General features: G+C 36.5%; 1 protein-coding gene across 1 annotated transcript in view; it reads left to right on the top strand.

Annotated features, from left to right (window-relative positions):
• Kdm7a (lysine demethylase 7A) overlaps positions 1 to 27,136 on the top strand; it is a 59,357-nt gene that overhangs the window by 25,322 nt on the left and 6,899 nt on the right. Inside the window, exons 3-14 of the mRNA XM_005365852.3 lie at positions 3,816 to 3,933; positions 5,967 to 6,127; positions 8,353 to 8,494; positions 8,839 to 9,025; positions 10,128 to 10,290; positions 13,633 to 13,720; positions 15,226 to 15,332; positions 19,941 to 20,032; positions 22,689 to 22,778; positions 24,143 to 24,352; positions 26,040 to 26,152; positions 26,336 to 26,487. Coding sequence (XP_005365909.1) covers positions 3,816 to 3,933; positions 5,967 to 6,127; positions 8,353 to 8,494; positions 8,839 to 9,025; positions 10,128 to 10,290; positions 13,633 to 13,720; positions 15,226 to 15,332; positions 19,941 to 20,032; positions 22,689 to 22,778; positions 24,143 to 24,352; positions 26,040 to 26,152; positions 26,336 to 26,487 — 1,623 coding nt within the window. The remainder of the gene's footprint in view (positions 1 to 3,815; positions 3,934 to 5,966; positions 6,128 to 8,352; positions 8,495 to 8,838; positions 9,026 to 10,127; positions 10,291 to 13,632; positions 13,721 to 15,225; positions 15,333 to 19,940; positions 20,033 to 22,688; positions 22,779 to 24,142; positions 24,353 to 26,039; positions 26,153 to 26,335; positions 26,488 to 27,136) is intronic.

Below are 27,136 nucleotides of genomic sequence, written 5' to 3'. Positions count from 1 at the left end.
AAAAAAAAAAGAAAAGTTCAGTCAGCTGTTGTAGTGGATGATTTTATGTTTCAAACTTTTTGGTCAAATAGGACAGTTGCATGTTTCTCTTAATCTTTAGATCAGCACATTAGAGGAAGTTATAGTATTTTGGTAGGTTATTATATACCAGATTCTATAGTGAGTAAATAGTTGACCTATATTATCCCCTTCAATATGTGCAACAATGTTATATGAGATATAAGAGAAAGTATCTAATTAAATATTATGTAGTTATTCATCAGAGCTGTAGTTTGGACCCATAGCTATCACATCAGAGAGTATACTTTACTGATTAATGTGCTCTGCAAAAATTTAAATAAATAAATGGAACATCTGACTGGGTCTGGTGGCACATGTCTTTAATCCCAGCACTTGGGAGGCAGAGGCAGGTTGATATCTGTGAGTTCAAGACTAGCCTGGTCTCTGTAGTAAGTTCCAGGAAAGCCAGTACGATGTAGAGAGACCCTGTCTGGGGGCAGGGGAGAGGGAGGGAAGCAACATCATAGTTCACTTCGCAAATGGACAGCTTTTTTGTTGTTATTTTGCTTTTTAAATGATAATGCCTATTACCACAGAGCCTTGAGCTAGGCTACCTGTATGATAGAAACGTGAATTACTCCCACTTTTCTTGAGGCAGTATGTATTTGCAGTATATATAACACATATCTTTAAAATAGTGCTGTTTGTATAAGTTTTTCTGTGCTGTGATAAAATTCCATGACCAAGGCAGCTTACAAAAGAAGGAGTTTAATCAGGTTTATGGTTCCAAGAGTTAGCATTTACTATGGCGGAGTGAAGTCATGACAGCAGGTGGCTGGGAAGGCAGCTGAACTCAGTCTATATTCCTAAGCAGGAAGCAGAGATAGTGTACTGGGAATGGTGGGAGGCTTGAAACCAGTGTCATCCCTCCTCCAAGAAAACCACACCTCCTAGTCCAGCCCAAACAGCCACCAACTGGGGACCAAGTATTCAAATATATGATCCTCTGGAGGCCATTCTTAGTCAAATCAACACACTTGTCTTCTAGCATTTCTGCAAATGTGTCTTGAGTTAATCACAGAAACAGGTTTATGTTCATGGTTGTTAATTACAGTGTCATATGGGGAAAGACTGAGAACAAACGCAGCGCTTGTCTTAGTGACTTTCCTGCAAATGTAATGAAACAGCATGTCTAAGGCGGCTTAGGAAGAAAGTATTTAGTTTGCCTTACAGTTTAAAAGGGTTAGAGTCCATGATGGTGGAGCAAAGGAACAGCTGAGAGCTCACATTGGGATGAACAACCATGAGGCAGAGAGAACATGTGCACTGGGAATTAGTCTTGTGGGATTTCGAAGCTTGCCTCCCAGTGGCACAGCTCTTTCAACAAGACCACACTTTTGAATTCTTCCCAAACAGTCTAAATAGGAACCAAGTACTCAAAGATATTTTCTCTGGGAACCATTCTCATTCAAACCACCACTGTGTTTAAGAATCAAAATAATTATATCATGACACATCTACACCTTAAAATTGTTGTCTGCTTTTAAATTGCTTCTGATTACTTAATACGGAGAAAATACCCATAAAACGAGAAAATAATATAAAATAAGTTATTTCTATATAATAGAGGAAAACCTACACTAGGATGTCCTTGAACTATAGGAATGGTTTTAAAGGTTTGTTTTTATTTTTATGTGTTTGTGTTTCTGTATATGTGTTTGCACCTGTGTGGGTACCTTAGGGGGCCAGAAGAGGTCATCGGAGATCCACCTGATTTAGATGGTGGGAACTTGATTCTAGTGTTCTGCAAGAGCAACAAGTGTTCTTATTGGCTGAGCCATCTCTCTAGCTACTGTATGAATAGTTTCAAATGAGAAAAAAATAATACACAAGGGATACATTAGTGGAATTTCTTAGGAAGATTCAAATGTAATTCACAAGTTTTCCAAAGAGACCTAGTGTTATGATCTTAAAATAACTTTAAATTGGGCTAAGGCATAACTCATTTGGTAGAGCATACATGAAGTCCAAAGTTTGATTCCCAGCACTACATAAAACTGGGTATGGTTATATGCTTGCTATGCCTATAATCCCAGCACTCCAGGAAGTGGTATCTGGATTATCAAAATTTAAGGTCATGTAGTCCGGGTTACGTGAAACCTTGCCTCAAAAATAATAAAATATCTTGAAATCACATAGTTGTTTTTTTCTATAGCATTTTCTTTTGAAAATGTCCATGGATGGTGGTGGTGCACACCTTTAATCCCAGCACTGAGGAGGCAGAGGCAGGCGGATCTCTGTGAGTTGGAGGCCAGCCTGGTCTACAAGAGCTAGTTCCAGGACGGGCTTAAAAGCTACAGAGAAACAACAACAACAACAAAAGAGGAAATGTCCAAACATACAGTAAAAGCTAAAGTAATTTTACAGGAAGTAACTATAAGTTTTCACATACTATTATTATCTTCCACCACTTACTTTACTCCTCATTTCTCTGTATAGTTATGTCACTGCCAGTCAGTTTTACCATTCAAAAAAATGTATTTCTAAGTAAGTTGCTGACATCAGTACCAAAGAGTTAGAATGTTGAGAATTTTAGATTTTAAAAAGGATTCTTTTGAAACTGAAACTTATAATCTAAACAGAAACAGTTTTAGATTTGTTTTATTTATTTATTGTTTATTTTGTGTACATTGGTGTTTTGCATGTATGTCTGTCTGTATGATACTGTTGTATCCTCTGCAACTGGAGTTACAGACAGTTGTGAACTGCCATGTGGGTGCTGGGACTTGAACCCGCCTCCTCCAGAAGAGGGGCCAGATGGCTGAGCCATCTCTCCAAAGGATTCTTTTGAAACTGAAATTTATAATCTAAACAGAAACAGGAGGATTATGAGTTCCAGGTTAGACTCTGCTACATGGTCAGAGTCTTTCTGGAACATGCACACAAACACAGTAAAATCTTGCATTGCTATCACACAGATGAGCTACATAGATGATGACACATAAGAGAGAGGTATCCATTTTCTCCTTTGACCATCTTACCCTTTGTTAAGGGTCTGTTAGGTATACTTTCAAAATCATACTAATCCATCTCCTTCATTCTCACTTTGAGGAATCTGGATCCAGAGGTGTCAAATGATCTTCCCAAGGTTGCAGAGGAAGTTGATGGATGAACTAAGAATTAAATATTTTCATTGTTAGGACTAATTAAGATAATCTCCTCCACCCTCCAGCTTTAGAACCATAGGAATTTAGTATCTGAACTAACCTTGAAGTTTTTGTTTTATCACAGCACTGGTCTTGCTTTAATTCCATCTTGGTGAACTGATCTCTGTTCTTTGTGTCAGTATAAATGTGCGTATTTGGAGACTGAATCCTAACATAAAAGAGAGTGATGGTTTGGTTTTGGATGGATTTTTGGTGTGTGATAAAATGCCTTATCCTGAGAGATAATTTGGATGATGTGGTTAATCGTAGTATGACTGACTCAGTGTTTTAATAAACTGATTTTACATAATTGGAAATGCTTAAATGTGAGTAAAGACTTCATTTGATGCTTTTAATTCTTTAATTTTTAAATTATTTTGAATGAAATGATCAGGCTTTTAAAAACCCACAGTTAGTTATTTATAATTACAGCATTAGCTTTTGTAAAATTTTCATTTGTGATCTGGGAATGCATTAAAAACGCAAGCATTTCCTTATACCTATAGCTGTTACTTCTTATTAGGTAACTATAGCAATTAGATAGTCCATATAGCATTACCAGTTACCAAAAAAAAAATGTTTTCTTTTCCTGACTTTCTACAAATTCAGTGAAAAAGAGGAGGAACTGGCACAGGCATGACTACACAGAAGTGGATGATGGCTCCAAACCTGTGCAAGCCGGAACTAGGGCCTTTGTTAAAGAACTACGGTCTCGAGTCTTCCCAAGGTATGAAACCTTGTTCTGGTTCAAACAAGATTTAACAGCATTGGCTAATGAAGTGGGATTACCTAAAGTGGTCTTTTCAAATTTAGTTGCCACCATGCTATTGGTGTCAACTGGCTTTTCACTGTTTTCTATAAAAGAAGTAAAACTATCAGTACTTATGTTTTGTATATGCATACTGGGTCACCATATAATTCATCCCCAGAATTTGAAATATACTCATTTGAAGCAGTTCTCATTTCTGACTCCTTCTGATAATGTAGCCGTTGTGTTCTCTTTTTCTTTCTTCTTACTTTCCCTATTTTGCACCTCTTTTTCTCAAATCACTGTTTCTTAAATCACTGCCTGTTTCCTGGGTCCACCAGAAACATGCAGGGCCATTGCTTAGCCTCTGCATCAGAACTGAGATTTTTGATTCTGAAAAATAATCAAGTATATTTGAGTTGTCTAGGCTAAGAGAGAATCAAAAGCATTATAAAACATTTAATCATGCTAATTCAGGTCATTTCCTACTCACTGCCTGACATCTATTTAAAGAGATAATGCTTAATAGGCTTTACACAAGATCTTAGCTTGTTAAAGAGAGGAAGCACAATTTAAATTTAAATCACAGTATCACGTTCAGCCTATTATGGAATTATTTTCAGATACTGAAGTGAAAGCCCTGAAATTTTCCCTGTCTTTAGATTTCTCTGCTCTGTTCACCACCTTTTAGTCCTTAAACAGAAACAGGATGAAAAACCATCCACATTTGCCTCCCTCAGGTTGGCTGAGAATAGAAAGCACAGGAAACAGTTTCTACGTGATGTTTGCTGAATTAGATTCTTGTTCTCAAGCTGTCGTTTACCAGTTTCCAAGTTGTAAGAGAAAGTTTACTTGTTTTCCTTTTTACTCAACAATGCTTGATTTATTTGGGGCCTAGCCTTACATTTTTAGTCTGGGCCTATTTACAGGTCTCAGAGGTGGTTTATGTTCTCAAAAAAAAAATATGCAAATTAATGTCTGTGGGTACACATTTTTCAGGGAGAGGAGATTTGCAGCCCTCAAATCATTAGTGATTTATGCGCTTTTCTGCCAGTGTAAACACAGGAGAGAATACATTAGAGTGATCACTAACATCGAGGTTGTTAGTTTTTATTATTTTTTTCTTTCAGAAACAGGGTTTTTTGTGTCTTGTCCGGGAACTCAATTTGTAGACCAGGCTGGCCTCAAACTTACAGAGATCTGCTTGTCTCCCACGTGCTAGGATTAAAGACAAGGGTCAATATCACCCAGCTAAAGGGCTATTTTTAATTACGTAAGCTTTTTATTATTTAAACTATAGTAAAATAATAAGTATTGAATTAAATATAGTTGATGTCATTTACATAGTATATAAAATAAAATGAGTAGGTTTTCATAATTCCCTCTGTAAGGCTTAATGTCTTTTGAGCTTTTCTACATCAAAACATTGATGTTTATAAATGTATATATGTCTAATTCTTTAAAAATGTGATTGTGAACCCTGCCTTGAAAAGCAAAAAAAATAAAAAGAGAGAGTTGTGAGTTTTTTTGTTTTTGTTTTGTTTTTTAAACTGGGTGGTGGTGGCACACACCTTTAATCCCAGCACTTGGGAGGCAGAGGCAGGCCTGGTCTACAAAGTAAGTTCCAGGGAGGCCAGGGCTGTTACATAGAGAAACCCTGTCTCAAAAAAGAAAAAAAGAAAAAAATGTGATTGTGTTTGTTATGAATGGTATTATTATATAAATTTGCTTTTATAATCTATATTATGGGTACCTTTTCATATGAATACATAATTTGCCTCACTCCATAACTATTGTACTGCATGCAATATTTTACATTCCCATATGATCTATTATTTTATTATTTAAATATGAATTTTACTTTGGGGGTTCTAAAGTTATTTAAAGAGGAGAATTAGGTTGAGAACCACTGATACAAATACACATTCTTTCTCCATGTTGACTCATTACCACAGGACTTTTATAAACAGTTTATGATTAAAAATGACATTTTACTCTCACGTTTTTCTTAGTGCCGATGAAATCATTGTAAAGATGCATGGCAGTCAGCTGACACAAAGATACCTGGAGAAACATGGATTTGATGTTCCTATTATGGTCCCTAGATTAGAGGACCTTGGACTCAGGCTCCCTTCACCTGATTTTTCAGTGATGGATGTGGAACGTTATGTAGGTACGAAATTGGTTCCTTTAAATTCTTGTAAAAACATGGAAATACTATAAATGATTGTGTCCCAAAAGTATTGATATAGAATGGAATATATCAATTCTTTGTGCTGGATGCTTCATAAAGGTCAGGAAAAGTGAAATTCAGTAGTGCTTTTGTTGAATGCACAGACCAACAATGGTCAGAAAAGAATGAAACATTTTATCTATTCTTATTTTATCAGCTTATCCTACCAGTCTCTTAGTTATTAAATTTGATATTTGTGTAGGTAAAGTCATTACTGAAGGGCTGCCACAGATTCTGAGAAGACATGAGAAACTGGATAGGTTCTAGCATCTGCAGAATGAGGGATCAGTCTGAGCCTAGTCTTCTGGATCCTGCTTCTTGACCTCCTGTCTCTTAGAGGAGAAACTGTAAAGAGAACATTCAGTTCAAACATGTATTTATGTTAATGACTTGGCCAGTATTGCCATTTAATGATGTCTGGACTGGTGTGATTTTGAGACCTAAGAAAGTAAGAATTAAGGCAAAAATTACCGATTGCCAGATTGTCATTTTCATTCCTTTCATTTATTCTCATTATAAAGTTTATAGATAAAACTAGCAATATGTATTTGCCATTTGCTAACAAAAGATAGGTGTTATTTGAGAATCAGAACCCAAATCTACCTTGTCTCAAAATTATGTATCCACTACTATACATTATTACCTTGGCATGTCATATTAAAGAACTTGTCTCTTTATTCATTTTTAATTGTTGCATTCAGAAAAGTCCAGTTAAATGCTCTGACTTAAACACTCATCTAAATTTAAATATGATAAACTAGGGAGTAAGACTTAGATTTAACTTAAACCTAATTGCCTTTAAAGTAAATAGTGTAACAGTTACAGAAAAAGTTGTTCAAACTGCTTTATCTACTAACTTTTAGTACTGCAAAGCTCTTCAGTTAAAATAACAGTAGTAGAAATATTATGTTTTATATAAAGATAAAGAAATCGAGCAATATTATTTAGCCTATATGACGTTACATTGGCATAAGAGTGGAACACTAAAATTTTCTATTTCAGATTGGTAGCTGTTGCCATATTTTGAATCCTAACTCATTCTGTTAATCCATTGTAAAGGGGGTGGTGCTGCAGAGGTCTGCAAGCTTTACCTTGTGGTTTTACAGAGAAAACCGCAAGGTAATTACAACCTAGAACGTGAGCACTCAGACTGCACTAACATGAATTGGCTTTTGCTTGATGATCACTGTTCTTCAAGGTGAATATTAGAAGACACTACTAATGGAACAAAAATTATTTGTTCTGATGACATGTTTAATAATTCCTCAGTGCCTTCCTTTTTTTTTTAAAGCAACAGATTTAGACTCTTAAGCATTATAGAAATTAAAGGGAAGAGCCAATCTTCTCTTTTATGCATGAGGAATATAGTAGTATGTTATTTGTGTTTTAATAAATAAAGCTTGCCTGAAGATCAAAATGCAAAGCAGCCATGCTAGTCAGCCATACAGGCCAGGCAGTGGTGGTGCACACCTTTAATCCCAGCAGCCACACTAGTTAGCCATAAACACCAGGTGGTGGTGGTACCTGCCTTTAGTCCTAGCATTAGAGAGGAATATAAGACAGGAGGAGACAGGTCTGAGGATTCCTGTAGGCAGGATCGCCCATTTCAGTCTTAGGTAGAGGTAAGAGCCAGTGGTTGGCTGGTTTGCTTATCTGATCTTCAGCTTGAACCTCAGTATCAGTCTCTGGGTTTTTACTATTCCCAGTATAAAGAAATTGAAACCCAGGAAACTGAACAATTTTCATATCCCAATTTAATGTATTTTTTTTTATTATGAGCTACCCACAAGAAATCATTAACACTAAAAGGCTTATTAGTAAATTGTATGTTTTTACAATTGATGTTAATTTTATGCAGTTTTTTTTAATATTTATTATGCATACAATATTCTGTCTGTGTGTATGTCTGCAGGCCAGAAGAGGGCACCAGACTCATTACAGATGGCTGTGAACCATCATTTGGTTGCCGGGAATTAAACTCAGGACCTTTGGAAGAGCAGGCAATGCTTTTAACCACTGAGCCATCTCTCCAGCCCCCCTTCTATGCAGTTTTATAGTTGGCTTAGTTATCAAAATAAACAAATATGAATTTTAGTATTTTTGTTTAGAGTATCTACTTATGCAACTTTAAAGGTTAACAATAAGACTGTAATTTTTCTCTGCAGGTGGTGACAAAGTAATAGATGTCATTGATGTGGCAAGGCAGGCAGACAGCAAAATGACACTTCACAACTATGTTCAATACTTCATGAATCCTAACAGGCCAAAAGTGTTAAATGTGATCAGCCTTGAATTTTCAGATACAAAGTGAGTATCTCTGGACAGTTTGCCTTAGCAGTCTCAATTTTAGCTAAGTGTAGTTTGATGATGATGTTTATTTTAATAAACAATTGTGACTTTTATAGCTATCCATTGGAAGCAGTGTGAGTTACAGTGAGACCATGTGTCAATGATAATAATAATAGTAATAGTGATAATAATGACATAAAATGTATTTTGAATGTGTAAGTATTATTAATCCATTTCATTGCTTTGTTTGGTTTGGCATGGGAAGAACAGTTTTAAGAAGTCTTTAATTTGTATTACATTGGTATGTGTGTATACATATACATATATATAAATATATATATATTTTTTTTTTCTTTTTTAAGGATGTCTGAATTGGTGGAGGTCCCTGATATAGCCAGAAAACTTTCCTGGGTGGAAAATTACTGGCCAGATGATTCAGTCTTCCCTAAGCCCTTTGTCCAGAAATACTGCTTAATGGGAGTTCAAGATAGCTATACAGATTTCCACATTGACTTTGGTGGGACTTCTGTCTGGTACCATGTCCTCTGGGTAAGAATAGGGTCTTTCTTTTTTATTAATGAAAGCATAACTTATTTTTCTGGTAGGACATTCATTTGTTCTGTGTAACATTTGTAAACATTTAAATATTTTTCTGCTGCTTAAACATTTTATGCCTTGGTGCTTTCTTTTTTCTTTTCCTTTTTTTTAATTTCAGGTTTAATTTTAGATTCCTTCTTTACTTCTATATTTTAGGTTGATTTCTGTTAGCCTTTTGTCTCTTTTTGTTTTCCTCTTCTTAGTTAATTCACATTAATTTCTGAACCAAATGACTAAGAAGGAGCAAAATTATAGTGATAATTGCTTCTGGCCTTAAGATGAAAATGAGAAGATAAGTTGTATAAATCACAAATTTCTATAAAATAAACTTAGAGTTTTTATTTGTTCTACTTTATTTAGAACTGCATTGCCTAATAAACATTAGCCTTATGTGGCTAGATTTAAATAATTAAAATTTAGTCTAAATAAAAATTGAGTTCATTCATACTAGTTATATTACATGTAGCTAATAACTCCTACACTGGAGACATAACATAATTTAAGAATATTAAAAAAAATATTCCGTCACCATTGAAATACATGTTGCTTGGCCAAGAACCTGTTCTGATTTAGATTCCTGCGCCAATGCAGTTCTCAGGACTAGAGTTGATGCTGTCCTTGAGATATGTTCTTGTTCTCTGAAGATGCCAAAAGTTCACTAAAGGAAGTTTATTTACAAGTTTTTAATTCAATAAAAACCTACCTATCAGTTACCCATAAGATCTTTATGGTTCTAAACATGAAGTTTGAGAGATGATTATGCTATGACCCAGAGAGCCTGCTAACATAATTTACTTCTGTTTGTGCTTCTTTATCTTCTCTCTTGCAGTACTCTTTTTGATAGGACTTTTATTGACTCTGTCGGTTGGAGATAGGAGAAGTTTTAGTGCCTGTGAACTTGCTAATTAGAGGATTGATCAAATATGTGACATTTTTCAACCTAAACAAAATCTCATATATTTTGTTTAGATGCTTTTATTGGGAAATTGTACCAATGTAGGCCATGCTGAGAATGGGTTTTCTTTTTCAAAGTAGTATGGTTACTTCCTTCTAGGGTGAGAAGATTTTTTATTTGATAAAGCCAACTAATGAAAATTTGGCACTCTACGAATCGTGGAGCTCATCTGTGACCCAGAGTGAGGTGTTCTTTGGAGATAAAGTAGATAAATGCTACAGATGTGTGGTAAAGCAGGGACATACCTTATTTGTTCCTACAGGTAAGGGTTTATCTCATCCCTACTTCACAGTTGATGCAAGGCTTTCCCTGAGGCCTTGATGAATGGAAAATGAACACAGTTCCTTGTCTAAAACCAGGAACCATGCTGGGTAGTGGTGGCGCACGCCTTTAATCCCAGAGGCAGAGGCAGGCGGATCTCTGTGAGTTGGAGGCCAGCCTGGTCTACAAGAGCTAGTTCCAGGATAGGCACCAAAGCCACAGAGAAACCCTGTCTCAAAAAAACCAAAAACAAATAAATAAATAAATGCATAAATACATAAATAAAGAAAAAATAGGAGCTGGAGAGATGACTCAGAGGTTAAGAGCACTGGCTGCTCTTCCAGAGGTCCTGAGTTCAGTTTCCAACAACCACATGGTAGCTCATAACCATTTATAATGAGATCTGGTGCCCTCTGCTGGTGTGTGTGCAGGCATGCAGGCTAAGTAAATAAACATTTAAAATAAAATAAAACCAGGAACATGCTTGACAGAGCCAGTAATTGCCTGGGGCTAGGGTCTTGGGAGGCTTTCCCTGAGGCCCTAATGTATGGAGAACAGTCCCTTCTCTAAAACCAGGAACATGCTTGACAGAGCCAGTAGTAGCCTGGGACTTAGACTTTTGGGTAGCTGGTTCAGATCCTGAGAACCCAATTCTTGTCTATAAAGCTCTTGAGATAACCTTTTGCAATATTGTTTGATTACCTTTCCATTGACTTTTTTCTGCTGTGTGATAGTTTCTGGTGACTTGCTGTACTTTTTAATAAGCTTGCTTAGCATAAGACATAGCTTGTACAAGATCTCCTAACCTCACCTTTTCTGTTTTCTTTACCTTCTCATTTCCTGGCCACCTCCAATTTAGGACCCTGTCACTGAAGAACCTGCTGGTCTAGGTTAGTTGATAGTGAGTCACTTGGAGTCAATTTGTAATTAGAACCAACTTTGACTTTAACATATGTGTTAAATAAAACAGCCTTGAGGGCCTTACCTAAGGAGGACTAAGGACTCAATTGTTCCTTAGAGGACTTGATCACCATCCTATTAAATGGTACAAGTTCATGATTTTTAATAGATTAGTATGATCACACAACCATCACTGCCATCTAAGTGGAGAGTCATTCCATTATGTCCAAAAGAAACGCCATACCTTTTAGCAGACACTGCCATCCCACTTCCTTGACCCATTGGCAGCAACTAATATGCTTTCTATGCATTTGCCTATTTTGACACTTAATATGTTTCCTTTTGTGTCTAGCCACTTCCCTCTGTGTATTTTTCTCTCTTCCCTTCTGTTTGTTTGTTTGGGTTTTTGATAAAGGCAGGATCTCATAGCCCAGGCTGGCCTGTAAGTCACTGTGTAGCTAAAACTTGCCTCCTAAGTGATGAGATTGTAGGCATGTGCTATCATCCCCAGCTGTGAGTAATTTCTTTTACATTCCACATTCACTTGACTTATCTACACCACAGCACACCTGAGTGCGGAATCTTTTTCACCTAACAATGCTCCTTTGCAGGATATACAATAGTTTGCTTACCCATTCATTAGTTGATGGACATTTGGGTCCTTTCCACTTTGTGACTTTATGAATAGTGCTGTTTTGAACAGTTGTACAAACTTTTATGTAGAGGCATGTTTTCATTTGATTTCTTTGGAGTATGTACCAAATAGAATTGCTGTGTTGCATTACTTAACGATACTTAATTCTTTGAGGACTACCAAACTTCTCTGTACTGTATATCTCAAGCATAAGTATTAATACATTGGTTGGCAGTGTAAATGAATATGCAGGCTATCCTCTCTGGGCTTGGGTGACCTGATGGTTATACAATTTACAGAGCTGTTATTACATGTTCTACTTTTCTGCTTTGCCTCTGATGTAGAATAATTAAGCTTGAGTAAATTAATGAATCATTATCTAGAAGTATTAAGATTTATGTCTGACTTTTGAAAGGCTGCCTTTAACTCTTCTATTGCTATTTAGTATAATATTTCTGTTGTATCCTTTTAAAAATCAAATTAAAATTCATAGATTAAACTTTTTATAAAGTTAAGTTAGTGACCTACTGGAGTGTGTAATGAAGAAATGCGGTTTTTCTATGTGCAGTGTTAAGAGTCATGAGTCTGCAGATCAGTACGTGTGAGCCAGGGACAGCTGAAATTCATCAGCATTGGTGTAATTTGGGGCCTGACCAGCTTCATGGAGCATGGGGATGACCAGGGGGGCTTAGTAAACTACAGGCTTCTGGGCCTCTCTCTTCAGGCTCTCATTCAGTAGATGCAGGATGGGCATGAGAATTTGCATCTCTAACAGGTTGCTTGCTGATGGTGCTAGGTTGAAGACTGCATCGGGACTGCTCTAAGCAATGGGATTTCCCCAAGATGATTAGCAACTTTCTAAACAAACTTTGCTCTAGTTTTCTTTAATATGCACAGTAGTACACTAAATGGAAATGGTTATAAAACCATGTATAAGTACATTGTTTAAATAATGGAGTTTTAGTTTCTAGTCGTGGTTTTTATTGAACATGCTTTGTTACCTATATGAATGCCCAGCAGAATTTATATTTTTATGGCTTTTCATTCAGTCTGCTAACATTTAAAAAGTTAGACATCCTCTGTTATAACTGTCTCTCGTTTTGCAAACACTGTAATGGAAATAAAACATTTAATCAGCAGCATTTAATGTTCATAGGCCCAATTTCCACCCATTTAAATGTGGGTGATCTGCCTTTTCTTCTGCTGGAGCAGGGTGTCACATTGTGTTCCCAATCTTTCCCTGAGTATTCCCGTATTCCTTCCAGGGGACTTCCTTCATGGTGACACCAGGGAAGCAGATTCTTCAACCAATCTTCCCCCCTACCCCCAAATAGGGTTTCTCTGTGTAACAGCCTTAGTTGTCCTGGAACTCACTTTGTAGACCAGAATGACCTCGAACTCTGCCTAGCTCTGCCTCCAGAGTGCTGGGATTAAAGGTATGCACCACCACTACCTGGCTTCACCCAGTCTTATATTCATTAATGGAAAACGTTATTTCCTAATTCAAACCAGATTTGACTGCTCTCAGAATAAAATTTTTCATTGAAAGGTGTTTATTTTAAAACAAAATAAAACAAAAGAAGTATTGGTGGTCACTATCCCAAACCCTCACTTTACCCCCTCAGGCTCATCAAAAAGCTTTAGCGTATGATACCCTTTAAATAAATACTCAAGTGGATGAGTCAATCAATTGTAATAGCATAACTTCTTTAGTGAAGTTGATATTGGTATTATACGTTACTTACTTCACAGGTAGAATAACATCTGTTTAGTTTAGAAACTGAACCATCATTGATTTGTGTGTTTCAGGGTGGATTCATGCTGTGCTCACTTCTCAGGACTGTATGGCTTTTGGGGGTAACTTTCTACACAATCTCAACATTGGCATGCAGCTCAGGTTTGTGTGTCACTAATATTGAAAGGATCTTTTGTTCTTAGTTGTAACATTTTTGCATTTTTGCTTGTTTCCTATAAAAAACTACATTTTGTTTTTTAGATCCTTTGAAGATAGGCCTTGAGGAATGAATGATTAGGATTGGGTATTTGTTTGTTTGTTTTTTGGGAGACAGAGTTTCTCTGTGTAACAGCTCTGGCTGGTCCTGGAACTCATCCTGTAGACCAGGCTAACCTCAAACTCAGAGATCCGCCTGCCATTGCCTCTTGAGAGCTGGGATTCAAGGTATGTGCTACCTGGCTAGGAATGGGAACTTTTTTAACAAAAAATATTTTTAAAAGATTATTTGGAGGATCTTTTCAAATCTAAAGTAAAATAGATAACTTGTTTAATCTGATGATACCTCCTGCATACCAAATTTTTATAAAATGTTTATGCCTTTTTTAGTCTGTAAACGTGAATATGAGTTAAATTAATTAGATTCGGGTATAACCTTTGGGGCTGGAAAAATCCTTGAGTCAGGATTGCTATCAGAATGCTTTTGAATTTTGTTGTAGGGCAGTTCTTCCCCTTTTGATGATATCTGACCTTTGCCAGCTTTGTTCCTTTACTGTACCTAGAAAGGATTAGGGTCAGTCACATCACAGGTCTGCTTCCTGATGGACCCTGCATGAGGACTGAGAAAAGGGAAATGCCTTTTGGGAGGCCGAGTATCATTGGTATTCCCCCAAATGTGGTGACTTTTGTAACTCTGCGTGTGCATGGGAGCCCTGGATGCTTTGTCCTTGCAGTTAGAAAAGGAGGTGGTCAGGCGGATCTCTGTGAGTTCGAGGCCAGCCTGGTCTACAAGAACTAGTTCCAGAACAGAAACCAAAAGCTACGGAGAAACCCTGTCTTGAAAAATCCAAAATTATAATAATTATAATTATAATAATAGAAAAGGAGGTGGTGATTCTTACAGACCATAGGGCTATGGGAGGTTGTGTGCCTGCCAGATATAAGTTTTAATCTTTCTGTACCTTAGCTTTTTCTGGAAAAGAGATGGCCTCTTCTACATGTGTTGTTAGGACTCTGACAGAAGACCAATATTGTGCAAACTGTGGTCCCTCTCTTTATACCTTGACTGGTGTCAAGTATTAATCTGGAATGCTCTGTAGAGCCTAAAGAGAACATTCATGGGTGTTGGTAGTGTTGTTCAACATATGGAACTGATCCTTAAATCTACTATTTTATTAGTGGAACCCTCATAAGATCCTTTTTTGTTAAAATTAGGTTACAAATCCCAAGAAGTGTTCTTTTACAGTACCCAATGTAATTCTTAAGTAGACTAGCAAATTTATTAAGGTCAGGACCAGAACTTGCATAAGATCACAGTTCAGTGTTATCAAAAGGTAGTGTTGTTAAGGAAACATATTTATCATGGCCTGTTTATTTTCAGTTGAGTACCTTTATTTAACTTCGAAATGCTAATATTAATATTAACTGTTCTTCAAATTTTATTCATTTAGGTGTTATGAGATGGAGAAAAGACTAAAAACACCAGATCTTTTCAAATTCCCTTTCTTTGAAGCCATATGCTGGTTTGTAGCCAAAAGTTTGCTGGAAACCCTGAAAGGTAATTTGTACACTCTGTTGTGTGATAAGATTTGCGTTTGCAAATTCCTTCAAGGACCCTTTGCTAGATTTCACCCTCACTTTTTTTTTTAAAGATTTATTTATTTATTATGTATACAGTGTTTTACTGCATGTACACCTGCACACCAGAAGAGGGCACCAGATCTCATTACAAGTGATGTGAGCAACCATGTGGTTGCTGGGAATTGAACTCAGGACCTCTGGAAGAGCAGCCAGTGCTCTTAACCTCTGAACCATCTCTTCAGCCCCGTCACCCTCACTTTTAAAATTATTTTATTTTTAATTATGTGAATGTATGTTGGGAGTTGTCCTTGTGAGCACAGTGCTGGGAACTCAGGTCCTCTTCAAGAACAGTAGATGCTCTTAACTTTTGAGCCATCCCTCCAGTCTGGCTTCCCCTCTTTAAAAAAGTATGTATTTCTTTCCCCTGCTAAGAATATTTTTAGCAGTTAGAGCAGTGGTTCTCAACCTACTATGACCCTTTAATACAGTTAGTTCCTCATGCTGTGGAGACCCCCAACCATAAAATTATTTCATTGCTACTTCATAACTGTAATTTTGCTGTTATGACTCATAATGTAGATATCGAGTATTGTGACCCCAAAGGGAATCATGATCCTGAGGTTGAGAACCACTGAGTTAGAGTATCTGGTCTATAGCGATTCCCTCCTTATTCTTAGAAATCAGGTACCCAAATACTGAAAAACAGTCATTTCATTTAATAAGAGAGAATGGCCTGCACACACACACACTCTGTCTTATTCTCAAAAATGTAGCTTGTGTCACAGACTACTACCTAACACTTGTTCTGAAATACTTGCTTAAAAATTTAGAGTGGTGTGGGATGGGCATGGTGATACATGCCTTTAACCTCAGTACTCACAAGGCAGAGGTAGGCAGACATCTCTTAGTTGAAGTCAGCCTGGTGTACATAATGAGTCCTAGGCCAGCTGAGGTTATGTAGTGATACTCTTTAAATATCTTTTTTAAATTTTATGTATATGAGTGTTTGTCTCTATGTATGTGTGCACCTGGTAAGAGAAGGGGACATGAGATTGCTCAGAACTTACAGGAGTTACAGGTAGTTATGGGCCACTATCTTAGGGTTTCTACTGCTGTGAAGAGACATCATGACCACCAGCAACTCTTATGAGGACAACAAACATTAAATTGGGGCTGGTTTACAGTTTAGAGATTTAGTCTATTATTGTTATGGTGGGAAGCATGAAGGCATACAGACAGACATGGGGCTGGAAAGGTAGCTGAAAGTTCTCGATCTATAGGTAGTAGGAACAGAGAGACCCTGAGCCTGGCTTGCTTCTGAAACCTTCAAGTCCACCCCCAAAGGTACACTTCCTCCAACAAGGCCACACCTCTTAATAGTATCACTCCCTATCAGCAGCCTATGGGAGTCACTTTCATTCACACCACCACAGCCTCCCTGTGGGTAATAGGAAATAAATCTGGGTCCTCTGCAACAACAGCAAGTGCTATTAAACTGTTTTACCATCTCTAGTCCCAAATGATAATATTGTTACAGTTAACTCTCAGATAGATGTACAGTGGTCTAAAATCTAGACATTTATTTCTTTATATATTTAAGTTATATAAGAAGAAAAGTTGGAATTAAAAATAACAAACTAAAGGTAATTTGTAGTATAGTGTATGTGTACACACACACACATGTGCAGTAAAAGTCTGGGGTCATTTCCTTCCAAAGTTTAAAAAAAGGGGGGGGGCAGCAAGATAGCTCAGTGTTAAGGTGCTTGCTTTAAGCTTGACCACCTAAATTTGAACACTGAATCACATAGGAGTTGAAAGGAGGGAACCAAGTCTGTGTTTGTCCTCTCAGCTTGCACACATACAAAATGATGAAAAAGAATGAAACCATTATAAAGACACCACCTTACTTCAAATGGAAAGGTGAGAACAGTGAGTCCTTGTGTCAGGAGAGAGGCTGTGGCAGTTTTAGCAGTATGTGTATAAAAGGTTAGGGTCCCTCAGATGAGGAAGACCATACAGGAACAACCTGTGCTCTAGAAGTGAGTCTTTAGTGTGAATCTCTGACTTTATTGAGTATTATTCTTGGCTAAAGGGATGGCTGTGAATTGCGCCCATTTCTCAGTGACCAGATTGTTGTTGTTGTTGATTTTTCCCTTGAACATAGTCTCCGAGTTCAAGTCTAGAACAGCAGGAACATGTATTATACACTTGTAAAAGTAGCTGTAAGTGTCTTTGTTTTAGAAATAAAATTTAATTCCTGAACTCTCCAGTTAATAAATCTAAAGTTCTACATTTGGTTGGTAGTTCTTTTTCTTGCCTCTTTTCTCTAACTCTGACTCAAAGACATAAAGTTTATATCATCTGGTTAGCTAGATGAAGCTCTACTACTTCATATTCATTCTGTTTCTGTCTTCTCCCATCCCCACACTTCCTTTCTACTCAGAAGCCTAGAAGCCTTTTAGAACAAAATAGAAGTTTATCTGAAATATGAAATATTGTTGCTCATTAAATTGTAGCACCAATTTACTCTTAGAAATAACTAGTATTTTATCACCTCATGTAAAAAAAGGTTCAGAAATACTGAGGTCTATGACATTCATTATTGAGTTTTTTTTTTCTTTCCCTTTTCTTACTTTTTTAGACAGGGTGAGTCTGACCCAGAACTCACTATGTAGATTAGGCTGGCTCAAACTCAAGAGATTAGCTTGACTCTGCCTTCCCAGTGCTGGAATTAAAAGCATGTATCACCACACCTGGTCACCACTGAGTTTGCTGAAGAATGATCATGGAGAGTCTGAGTCTTGTCTTCTTTAATGTCTTTTGAAGTTTTGTAAACTTTGCACCTGCATATCTTGATAGATTTATTCCTAGGTACTTTGCATTTTAGTGCTTTTATAAATATAGCATACTATTTTATAATATTATTCCCATGGTGGAGTCATGTAAAGTTGTCTCCATATTTCAATATGGTCAAATACTGGCAATGGCAACTCCATATGGCTCAGCCTAATAGTAGTAGTAGGGACAAACCCAGGACCTTGTGTACGAGGCAAATGTTCTACCACTAAGCTACAGTCTCAGTCCTGAAACAGGATTTTTTTTGTTTGTTTGATTGTTTTGATTTTTGATGCAGGATTTCTCTGTGTCACTGTAACTGTCCTGGAATTAGCTCTATAAACCAGACTGTCCTTAAATTCAGAGAGATCTGTCTGACTCTGTCTCCCAAGTGCTGGGATTAAAGGCATGAGCCACCACTGTCCAGCTAAGCAGGCATTTTCAAAGCATCAATTAAGTTGTTTTTTTTTTTAACTTGAGTAGCAATTACCTGAGTAACAGCCTTCTTTAAACTAGGTACATAGATGTATATATGTTGGCCATCATCATAGGCATTCATCCAAGAAAATCTTGGCACCACCCCTACAGTATAATTAAGTTCCATCTGCCTCCTCTTCTGTAGTTAACTACTGTCTTCACTTCTGCAATAATCCTTTTCTTTAGTTTCATCACCCATGTTTTGAATGGCAGTAATATTTTCTATTTGTAAATTTCATATAATTTCAAACTGATACTATCCTATGGCCTTTAAAATTATGTTTTATCTACTTATTTTGGTGTGGGAAGGGTGTGGGTCTGCCATACATGTGTGTCTTTATGTCTGAATGTGTGTATATGCACACATGTGTCTTCAGAAGCCAGAAAAGGGCATTAGATCCCTTGTTGCTGGAGTTAGAGGTAGTTCTGAGTCATCTGATGTGGTACTGAGAATTGAACCCCAGTCCTGTAAGAGTAACAAGTGCGCTTAACTGCTAGGCTATCTCTCTGGCCCCAATGATTTTTAAAAAATCTTTTAGTTTATATGTTTCTTAGCACCTGTAATTTAAAATTCCTAATCATTTGTTACCTGTTGCTGTTATCTATGGTGTTGATTTCTAGCTTAATTGCACTTTTGAGCATCTAAATGATTAAGATCATTGGGATTTGTTGAGGCCTCGTTATGGTCCCTGCAGTGCAGATGATTTTTGTAAATGTAATGAATATGTCTGAAAAAAATGGGCACTTTGCAATTTCTAGGTGCAGTATCCTATTTATGACTATTGAACCAAATTTTATATTGTTTGAATTGAATTATCTGACTATTTTTTCAGTCTACTCTATGTTTACTATTTTTGTTAGAAATATCCCACTGTAATTGTGAAATTGCTTATTGTATTTTGTTGTTTTTTCTTTTTTTATATTTTTTTATATTTCAGGCTTGAAATTTTAAATGTTTTCCTAGTGAATTGAGTTTTTGAATGTGTTGAAATGATGCTTTATTAATGATGACATATTACTACAGCTATCTCAACTTTATTTTCAAAACTTAACATCGTTTTCATACTGTTTTATTTTAAACTTTTCTGTATTTTTATTTGTTTAAAAAAGCATTTAGTGTCATTACATTTAATGTAGTTCAATTTCTTTTTCTTTCTTGCCTTTTGAATTGATTATTTCCTGTCCTGTTTTGGGTACTGTTAAGTTTGATACTCGAAATATCCTTTTATAAACTTTAGGACATTTCCTTCCCTCCCTTACTTCATCCCAACAGAACTGAAAGAAGATGGGTTCCAGCCTCAAACCTACTTAGTACAGGGAGTGAAAGCACTGCATACTGCTTTAAAAGTATGGATGAAAAAAGAAGTAAGTTGTTTTTGCTGGGTTTGTTTGTTTGTTGGTTGATTGTTTTTTTGTTTTTTTTTGTGGCAAGTCATGAAAATGGTCCTTTTATTATGGGCAGCATTCACATGCTAGTTGTAAAAGGAATGAAATTGTATTTTATATACAGTTTGTACTCTCTGTCATACTATACACAGATGTATTGATTCTGGTTAGAGAATAAAGAGCTTTGGTTTTCTTTATTTTTGAAAAAAGCAAAATACAAGTATATTTATGAGTCTAAGAAACAAGCAGGCTGATAGAGTAACAAGCCTTGTTGAGCTCTTAGCATGTCAAGCACTGTGCTTTGTCTTTACATGTGTGACCTCATTTAGTCTTTTAGAGTTGCTGTGTGGGGTCTGGGTGCTGCGGTGTCCCCATTTAAGTAACTTTCCCAAGAGAACTTGGAGATGGAAGTTTCCTGTCCTGACCACCCAGTCCCAAATAACTGACTCAGAGGCTGAATATGAATCATAAATGTTTGGCTGATAGCTCAGGCTAACTAACTGTTACATTTAAAGTTAACCCATATTTCTATCTGTGCTTTGCCACGTGACTCATGGTTAGGGTTATCATGGTTTGTTACCTCACTTTTACATGTCCTGCTTGCTCAGCGGCTAGCTGGCGTCTCTCCTGACTGCCCTTCTTCTTCCCATCTTTCTCAGTTTGACTTTCCTGCCTAACTTCCTGCCCAATTACTGACCCGTCAGCTTTTTATTAGCTGACATATTCATATCCATGGTGTAGAAAAGGATTGTTGCACAGTAAGAACTTGTGAGGCTAGGATAAAAAGTCCTGTTCTTTGCCACTAGTAGGTTTATAAAACAATGAAAGAAAGGAAGGGGCAAGAATAGTTTTCAGTTATCCCAGGCTTTTTCTGAGAGTTCATCCAAATCTGCATTTGGAATTAAATGTTTACTTTTACTTCCCTTTTGCTTCTGTAGCATAAAATAATAATAATAATAATAATAATAATAATAATAATAATAATAATAATAATAATATACATTTTTAAAAGGAAATACTGGGAAACAATAAGTACTAGCCTATACTCCAGGAAATTTCATTTTAGGATTTTAATTTAGGATTAGTGCTACAAATCCATTAGGGCAAGGTGACATAGAAACATAAAGGAAAGTTAAAAACATGCCTTCCACTGTCAGATTTTATCATGTGTGTGAGGAGGAAAAGCATAAGCAAGTTAACAGCTGTGTAGCATGATTGACTGTAAACTGTAGAAATTGTGTGCCTTTGCCCCTTTGTCTCCTGGTAGAGGCTTTGGATGGGTGCTTCAGATGTGTGTTAGCATTGCCTTGAGAACGTTTTGAAAATAAAATCCCTGTATCTTGCTTTGGATTTTGGTTTTAATAGCCCTAGATTAGAATTGATCCTAAAAACATCTTACATGATTTCTGTACATAGTTAGTTTTTATTACAAGTATTATTAGGCAGTGTAAGTAAAGTGTGTTTCAAAACATTTCTACATTTTTAGTAATTTTGTTCAAAGATAAGAGGCAGTTCAGTATACTGGTTAAAATTTTGGGTTCTGGAGTCAGATATTCAGAATCAAATCTCATCTCTGCTAGTAGTAAGCTGTTTCATTGTGGATATATTACATAAGGTCAGTGTCTCAGTTATGATGGCAATACTCATCATAACCTGTAAAAGGTTGAGCATCTCCAATCTGAAATCTGAAGTTCCCCCAAATCTAAAACATGACTAATCCTAAGTATCTCAGATGAGGAATATCCAGCTTGAAGTATCCATGTCACCCTGATAATGAGGGTGAGTTCGTGCTTACCAAGTGCACTTAACAGTATCAGAATATAGAATTAACACTATTGCACGTTATTGTTGCTAACTAATTTCTGCAAGTTATACTAAAAACAATTCAGTAATAAAGCAAAAATGAAACTAGTTTGTGTCTAAAAATCAAATGTCCTTAGATACGGAGAGAAATAATTTGTAAATAGACATAAAAATAATGGTACTATTTTGTAGTTAGTAGATATGTTCACTTACTAATTTATTTCTTGTTCCTGTTAATAGTATTTTTTTCATTTGCTTTTGACTATTAAACTTTTAACTCAAATTTATTCAAAGTATACTTTCCATGAAAAACGGGGATTACTTAATGCCAATGTTCTCTACAAAAATCCTTATGCATTTTGAATTAAATGTTAGGCTTAATTTCTTTATTAATAGTTGTACTTAGAAGCCGGACGGTGGTGGCGCACGCCTTTAATCCCAGCACTCGGGAGGCAGAGGCAGGCAGATCTCTGTGAGTTCAAGACCAGCCTGGTCTACAAGAGCTAGTTCCAGGACAGGCTCCAAAAACCACAGAGAAACCCTGTCTCGAAAAACCACAAAAAAAAAAAAAAAAAAAAAAAGTTGTACTTAGGATCACAGTGGGATTTGAGGGTGTAGAATGCATTATAAAATAAGATTCACTGTGAGACAAAAAAGAGGATTTTATTTGATATGTGGATCTTCTTAGGTGACCATCTACCAAGTACATAAACTCTTGAGAATGTCTTAACATTATCAGCAGGTCTTTAAAATATAGAGAACTTTATGAAATAAGTTGGTTTTTAAATTTTAAGTGACTTTGGTTTTCTTATCTTTATTACTCCAAATACAGCTTGTATCTGAACATGCCTTTGAAATTCCAGACAATGTTAGACCTGGACATCTTATTAAGGAACTTTCTAAAGTAATTCGAGCAATAGAGGTAAGAAGTTATCATTAAATGTGTCTGCTTGCTATCTGCCTTGAGAGGCACATGGATCTGTCACCATGCTGTAAATATTGAAAGCACTTTCACACTGGTGAAAGAATACAATGAGCTGAGTTAGCGTTACAGATTATAGGCTTCTAATGTCTTACAGAAAAATATAAAGTGTTGCATAATAAAATAGCAAAGCAATAGTTCCAGTTACTGTAAATTCCTCCAAAAATTAAAGCAAAAGTCACAGTATGATGTTTACCTGGAGATGAATGTAAGTGAAGTAGTTAGAGGAAGGGATAAAACAGTGAGGGGAGTGAGGCTGGGTTCAAAAGAATATCAGGGACTCCCTTGACCAAAAATACTGGAGCAATTTGAGAAGTCAGTGCCTTTGATAAAAGCCCATATATGAGGTGAAATGTTTTCGTTTTTAAGAGCTGATGTCAGTATAGAAAAACGGGGGTTTTCATTAAAATAGTTCTGGAAACTAACTTGCTTGTTTAGTGTTTAGTTTGAAATAAGAGGAAATTTACCAGTGGAATGGAGGCCACCTGGTAGATTATATTAGGTAATTTACATTTACACTTATTAATTTACATAAGTCCTAATCTTACATTAGGACTGTAGAAAGGGAAGAGGAGCTGGAGACATGATTCAGCAGTAACAGGCTAGGTGCACAACCAGGATGTTAAGAATGGAAAGTAGTATACATCTAAGAAATATCAATCATGTCTTTTTGTACTTGGTACCAGGGACTGTGCTTGTTAGGCAAGTTCCCTCTACTACTGAACTAAAATCTCCAAACCTCTAAGGAAGATCACTATGCTGGGTTTACTGTCAATGGATAGACTATTTCATGTATTTTCAGATGTAGCAAAAATTATTTTTGTGATAGTAATGGCATGTAAATGAGTTTTCTATCAAAAGTCTTATCAAATATATATAAAATATATGACCTATTATCTGTGACATATATGTGCATATATGTGTTTAATGCACAGTAAAACCAAATTGATAGTTTAGTAACACAAGTATCATTTCTGAAAATGTCAACTCCAATTTAATATTACAAATTTAAGATGAAAGTTTGGTGTGGTGGTACATGCTTGTAATCTTAGCACTTGGGAAGCTGAATCAGCTCCCCTCACCCCAAATCTTCTTCAGATAAAATAAGGAAATGCATTGTTCACAAAGTATATGAAGGAGAAGGGAATAAAAAGCTCAGGAAAGCTGAGGACTTGATTTAACTTCCTCTTAAATGATTGAATAGGATGTGTTTGTTTGTTTAAGTATTTTTATGGTTAATTGCTTAGTTAGGTATATGTACAGGAGCCTTGCCATAAAACATACTCTGAATTTGATTTTTATAGGAAGAAAATGGCAAACCAATTAAATCTCAGGGAATTCCTACTGTGTGTCCAGTTTCACGGCCTTCAAATGAAGCATCTTTACCATATCATTCCCGGCGAAAGATGAGGAAACTTCGAGATCATCATGTCAGAACTCCTTCTAACCTAGATATCCTTGAGCTCCATACAAGGGAAGTCCTCAGAAGATTAGAGATGTGTCCGTGGGAGGAGGCAAGTATATATCAGGATCCAAAAAGTGTTTGGATAGTACATACAGCAATTCGGCTAGTTTCTACTGTGCATTTATAGAGGCTAATATTTGTCTGTGGGAGGCCATGAATCTCGTTTTTCTAGTCAGTGGTGTGGTGGTAAGATACCTAGAGTTCATTCATTTGCTGACATGTTCATTAGTCAATAAATAAAATTAAAAAGTATTTATCCAAATATCTTATTTTTTCTGGTTTCTGAAAAAGATGCCAGAGCAAACAAACTTGAGTCCCTACCCCCATGTAGGTTTTATCAAAATTTAAGTTGGAAGACGGAGACATAGATTAAAATGATATAATTTAAGGCTGGGCATGATGGCCCATTCCTATAATCCTAGCATTTGGGAATCTGAGGCAAGGGGATTACTGCAAGTTAAGGCTATGCAGTGAAACCCTTTCTCAAACAAACTGCAGCAACAAAATACATGTTTCCAATGCTAAGTATTTGGAGGGGACCCAGAACAAGGGTAGCAAGAAAATAAAGGCTGGCTACTTTGCTTAGTGCCTTACAGGTGTTGATGTTTGAATTTATACTTAACTAACAAAAGAAGTCAAATGAAGGCCTGGCAGTGGTGGCGCACGCCTTTAATCCCAGCACTCAAGTTCAAGGCCAGACTGGTCTACAAGAGCTAGTTCCAGGTCAGGCTCCAAAGCTACAGAGAAACCCTGTCTCAAAAAAAGAAAAAAAAAAAAGAAATCAAATGAAAACACAGCTTTGAATTAGTATTGCCAGGCAGTACAGTAAGTTGGACAAACACAGAACCGATAGAACCAGTCCAACTATCAAAATTGGCGTGGGGGTCACAGGAAAGGGTAGAAGGGGAGGGGGGGGAAGGGAGGGGAGCAGAGAAAAATGTATAGTGCAATAAAAAGAAAACAAAGAATAAATCTATTTAAGTTGAAGTACTGGTGTACTGGACAGAATCAGGAAGAGTGTGGGGTAGTGGCACCTCAATAAATCAAGCTACTGAGTTTGTGATAAAATCTGCATCACCCTTAATTTTATATCTTAAGGATTGACATAGGTAATATAAGATAGAGCTATAGCTGACTTTAAAATACTAAAAGAAGTTACATAGTCATTATAATTTTATATGTTCTTATATTTGATACTATTATGCTGTTTTGAGATACTGAACCTACTTAACCCATAGTTATTTTGAAAAGCTTATAATAAGTTCTATTAATAAGGAGAAGATCTCAAAGAAAATCTTTTATATGTTAAAAAGAAAACAGCTCCTATCGTGTCTTTTAATAAATGATGGCTCTTGTGCCTTGTGGAAGTAGACAGTCCAGGTTAGGGTGAGTGAGAGAGCCCCACAGCTGGGCTTCATCAAGAAAAAAGTGATACTTGGCCTAAAGCCATTTGACTCCAGTAAGAAAGGCCTGTGGTTGGATTTTCTGTATGCAGATTTTACATCTTATATTAGAAAATTATTTTATTGCTAATGGCTCTCCTGAAAGATAAGCAATTTGTATGTGCTGGAATGAGGAACTCTAGATTCTGGGTCATTGAGATCTCTCCAAATCTAGACGGCTGCCCATCCCTCTACAAGGCCAGACCATGGAAGGAGGAGCAGTATGCAGTCTTTTCAGTTGATCAGGACTTTCTGAAGGTGGAGAGTAAATCAGTTTTGCTTTGTACTTTTAAGGACATACTGAATGGAAAATTCAACAAACATCTCCAGCCATCTTCTACAGTACCTGAATGGAGAGCAAAAGAGAATGATCTACGATTACTGCTTACAAATGGAAGAATAATTAAGTACGTAAAGTAGATCAAACTACCAGATTAATTTTTAGTGAATCTCACTTAATCACTCTACATTATTGGACACCAGTTGTTTTAGGTGAAAGGTCTCAATTCTCTACTGTGTCTCAGTGAATGGAGGGGAAGGGAACACAGCCTTATGCTATTTCTGATGCAATTTTTCCTTCTATGGTATAGAGATGAGAGACAGCTGTTTGCAGATCGGAGTCTTTATACAGCAGATAGTGAAAATGAAGAAGACAAGAGACCAACAAAGAAGACAAACATAAAGACAGAGAGCTCAGGAAGAGAGGGGGCAGAAAGTGAAGGATCTCCAAAACCACTAAACAGTATGTTTTTCATTCTTCCACTAATGTGATAATGGGCAACTCACTGGTGTTTGAATTGCTGTAGGATTGAAAACATTTGCATTTATAACATTGTTGGAAAATCTGAAGTATTTTTAAATAGGTCATCGATCATCAAAGTGCTGAATATGAATGCCAAATAAGGTGTGGTAGCCAGGGGCAGATTACCAGTGAAGGAGTATGTGATGGTCAGCAAGACCCAGATAGCTTCCCTGTCTTTAAAAAGCTCATATACTTTATGGCTTCTACTCCCCAAAGTGAGTTTCAAGTTTAACTTCATTTCACATATGGCTTTTGCTAACATGTCTTTGGTTCTCATAATTAAGAGACATCTGGTTGGGTGATCTGCAGCTAGTGGGAATCCAAGTAGTGTGGTGCTATTTGATTGACTGTTGACAGGCAGCTCCTACTGGTATGTTAATTGGTTATCATCAAGTGAAGTGATAATAGGAATATTAGACACTGTAGTAATATCATCTTCTCCTTGAAGTTTTTCTTTAAGTAAATCTTAATTCCCAGACAGTTTTCAAGAACAGCATATACCTTTTCGTTTAAAAAGTAATTAAAAACAGTATTTTTTGACGAGTGTTCTGCATAATGAATACTGTTGAATTAATTTTGAATATCTGTT

This window comes from Microtus ochrogaster, unplaced genomic scaffold, assembly GCF_000317375.1.
Source record: "Microtus ochrogaster isolate Prairie Vole_2 unplaced genomic scaffold, MicOch1.0 UNK4, whole genome shotgun sequence".
NCBI classification, from domain to species: Eukaryota; Metazoa; Chordata; class Mammalia; order Rodentia; family Cricetidae; genus Microtus; species Microtus ochrogaster.
Note: the sequence above shows the minus strand (reverse complement) of the source record. Positions and strands in the feature narration are given on the sequence as shown.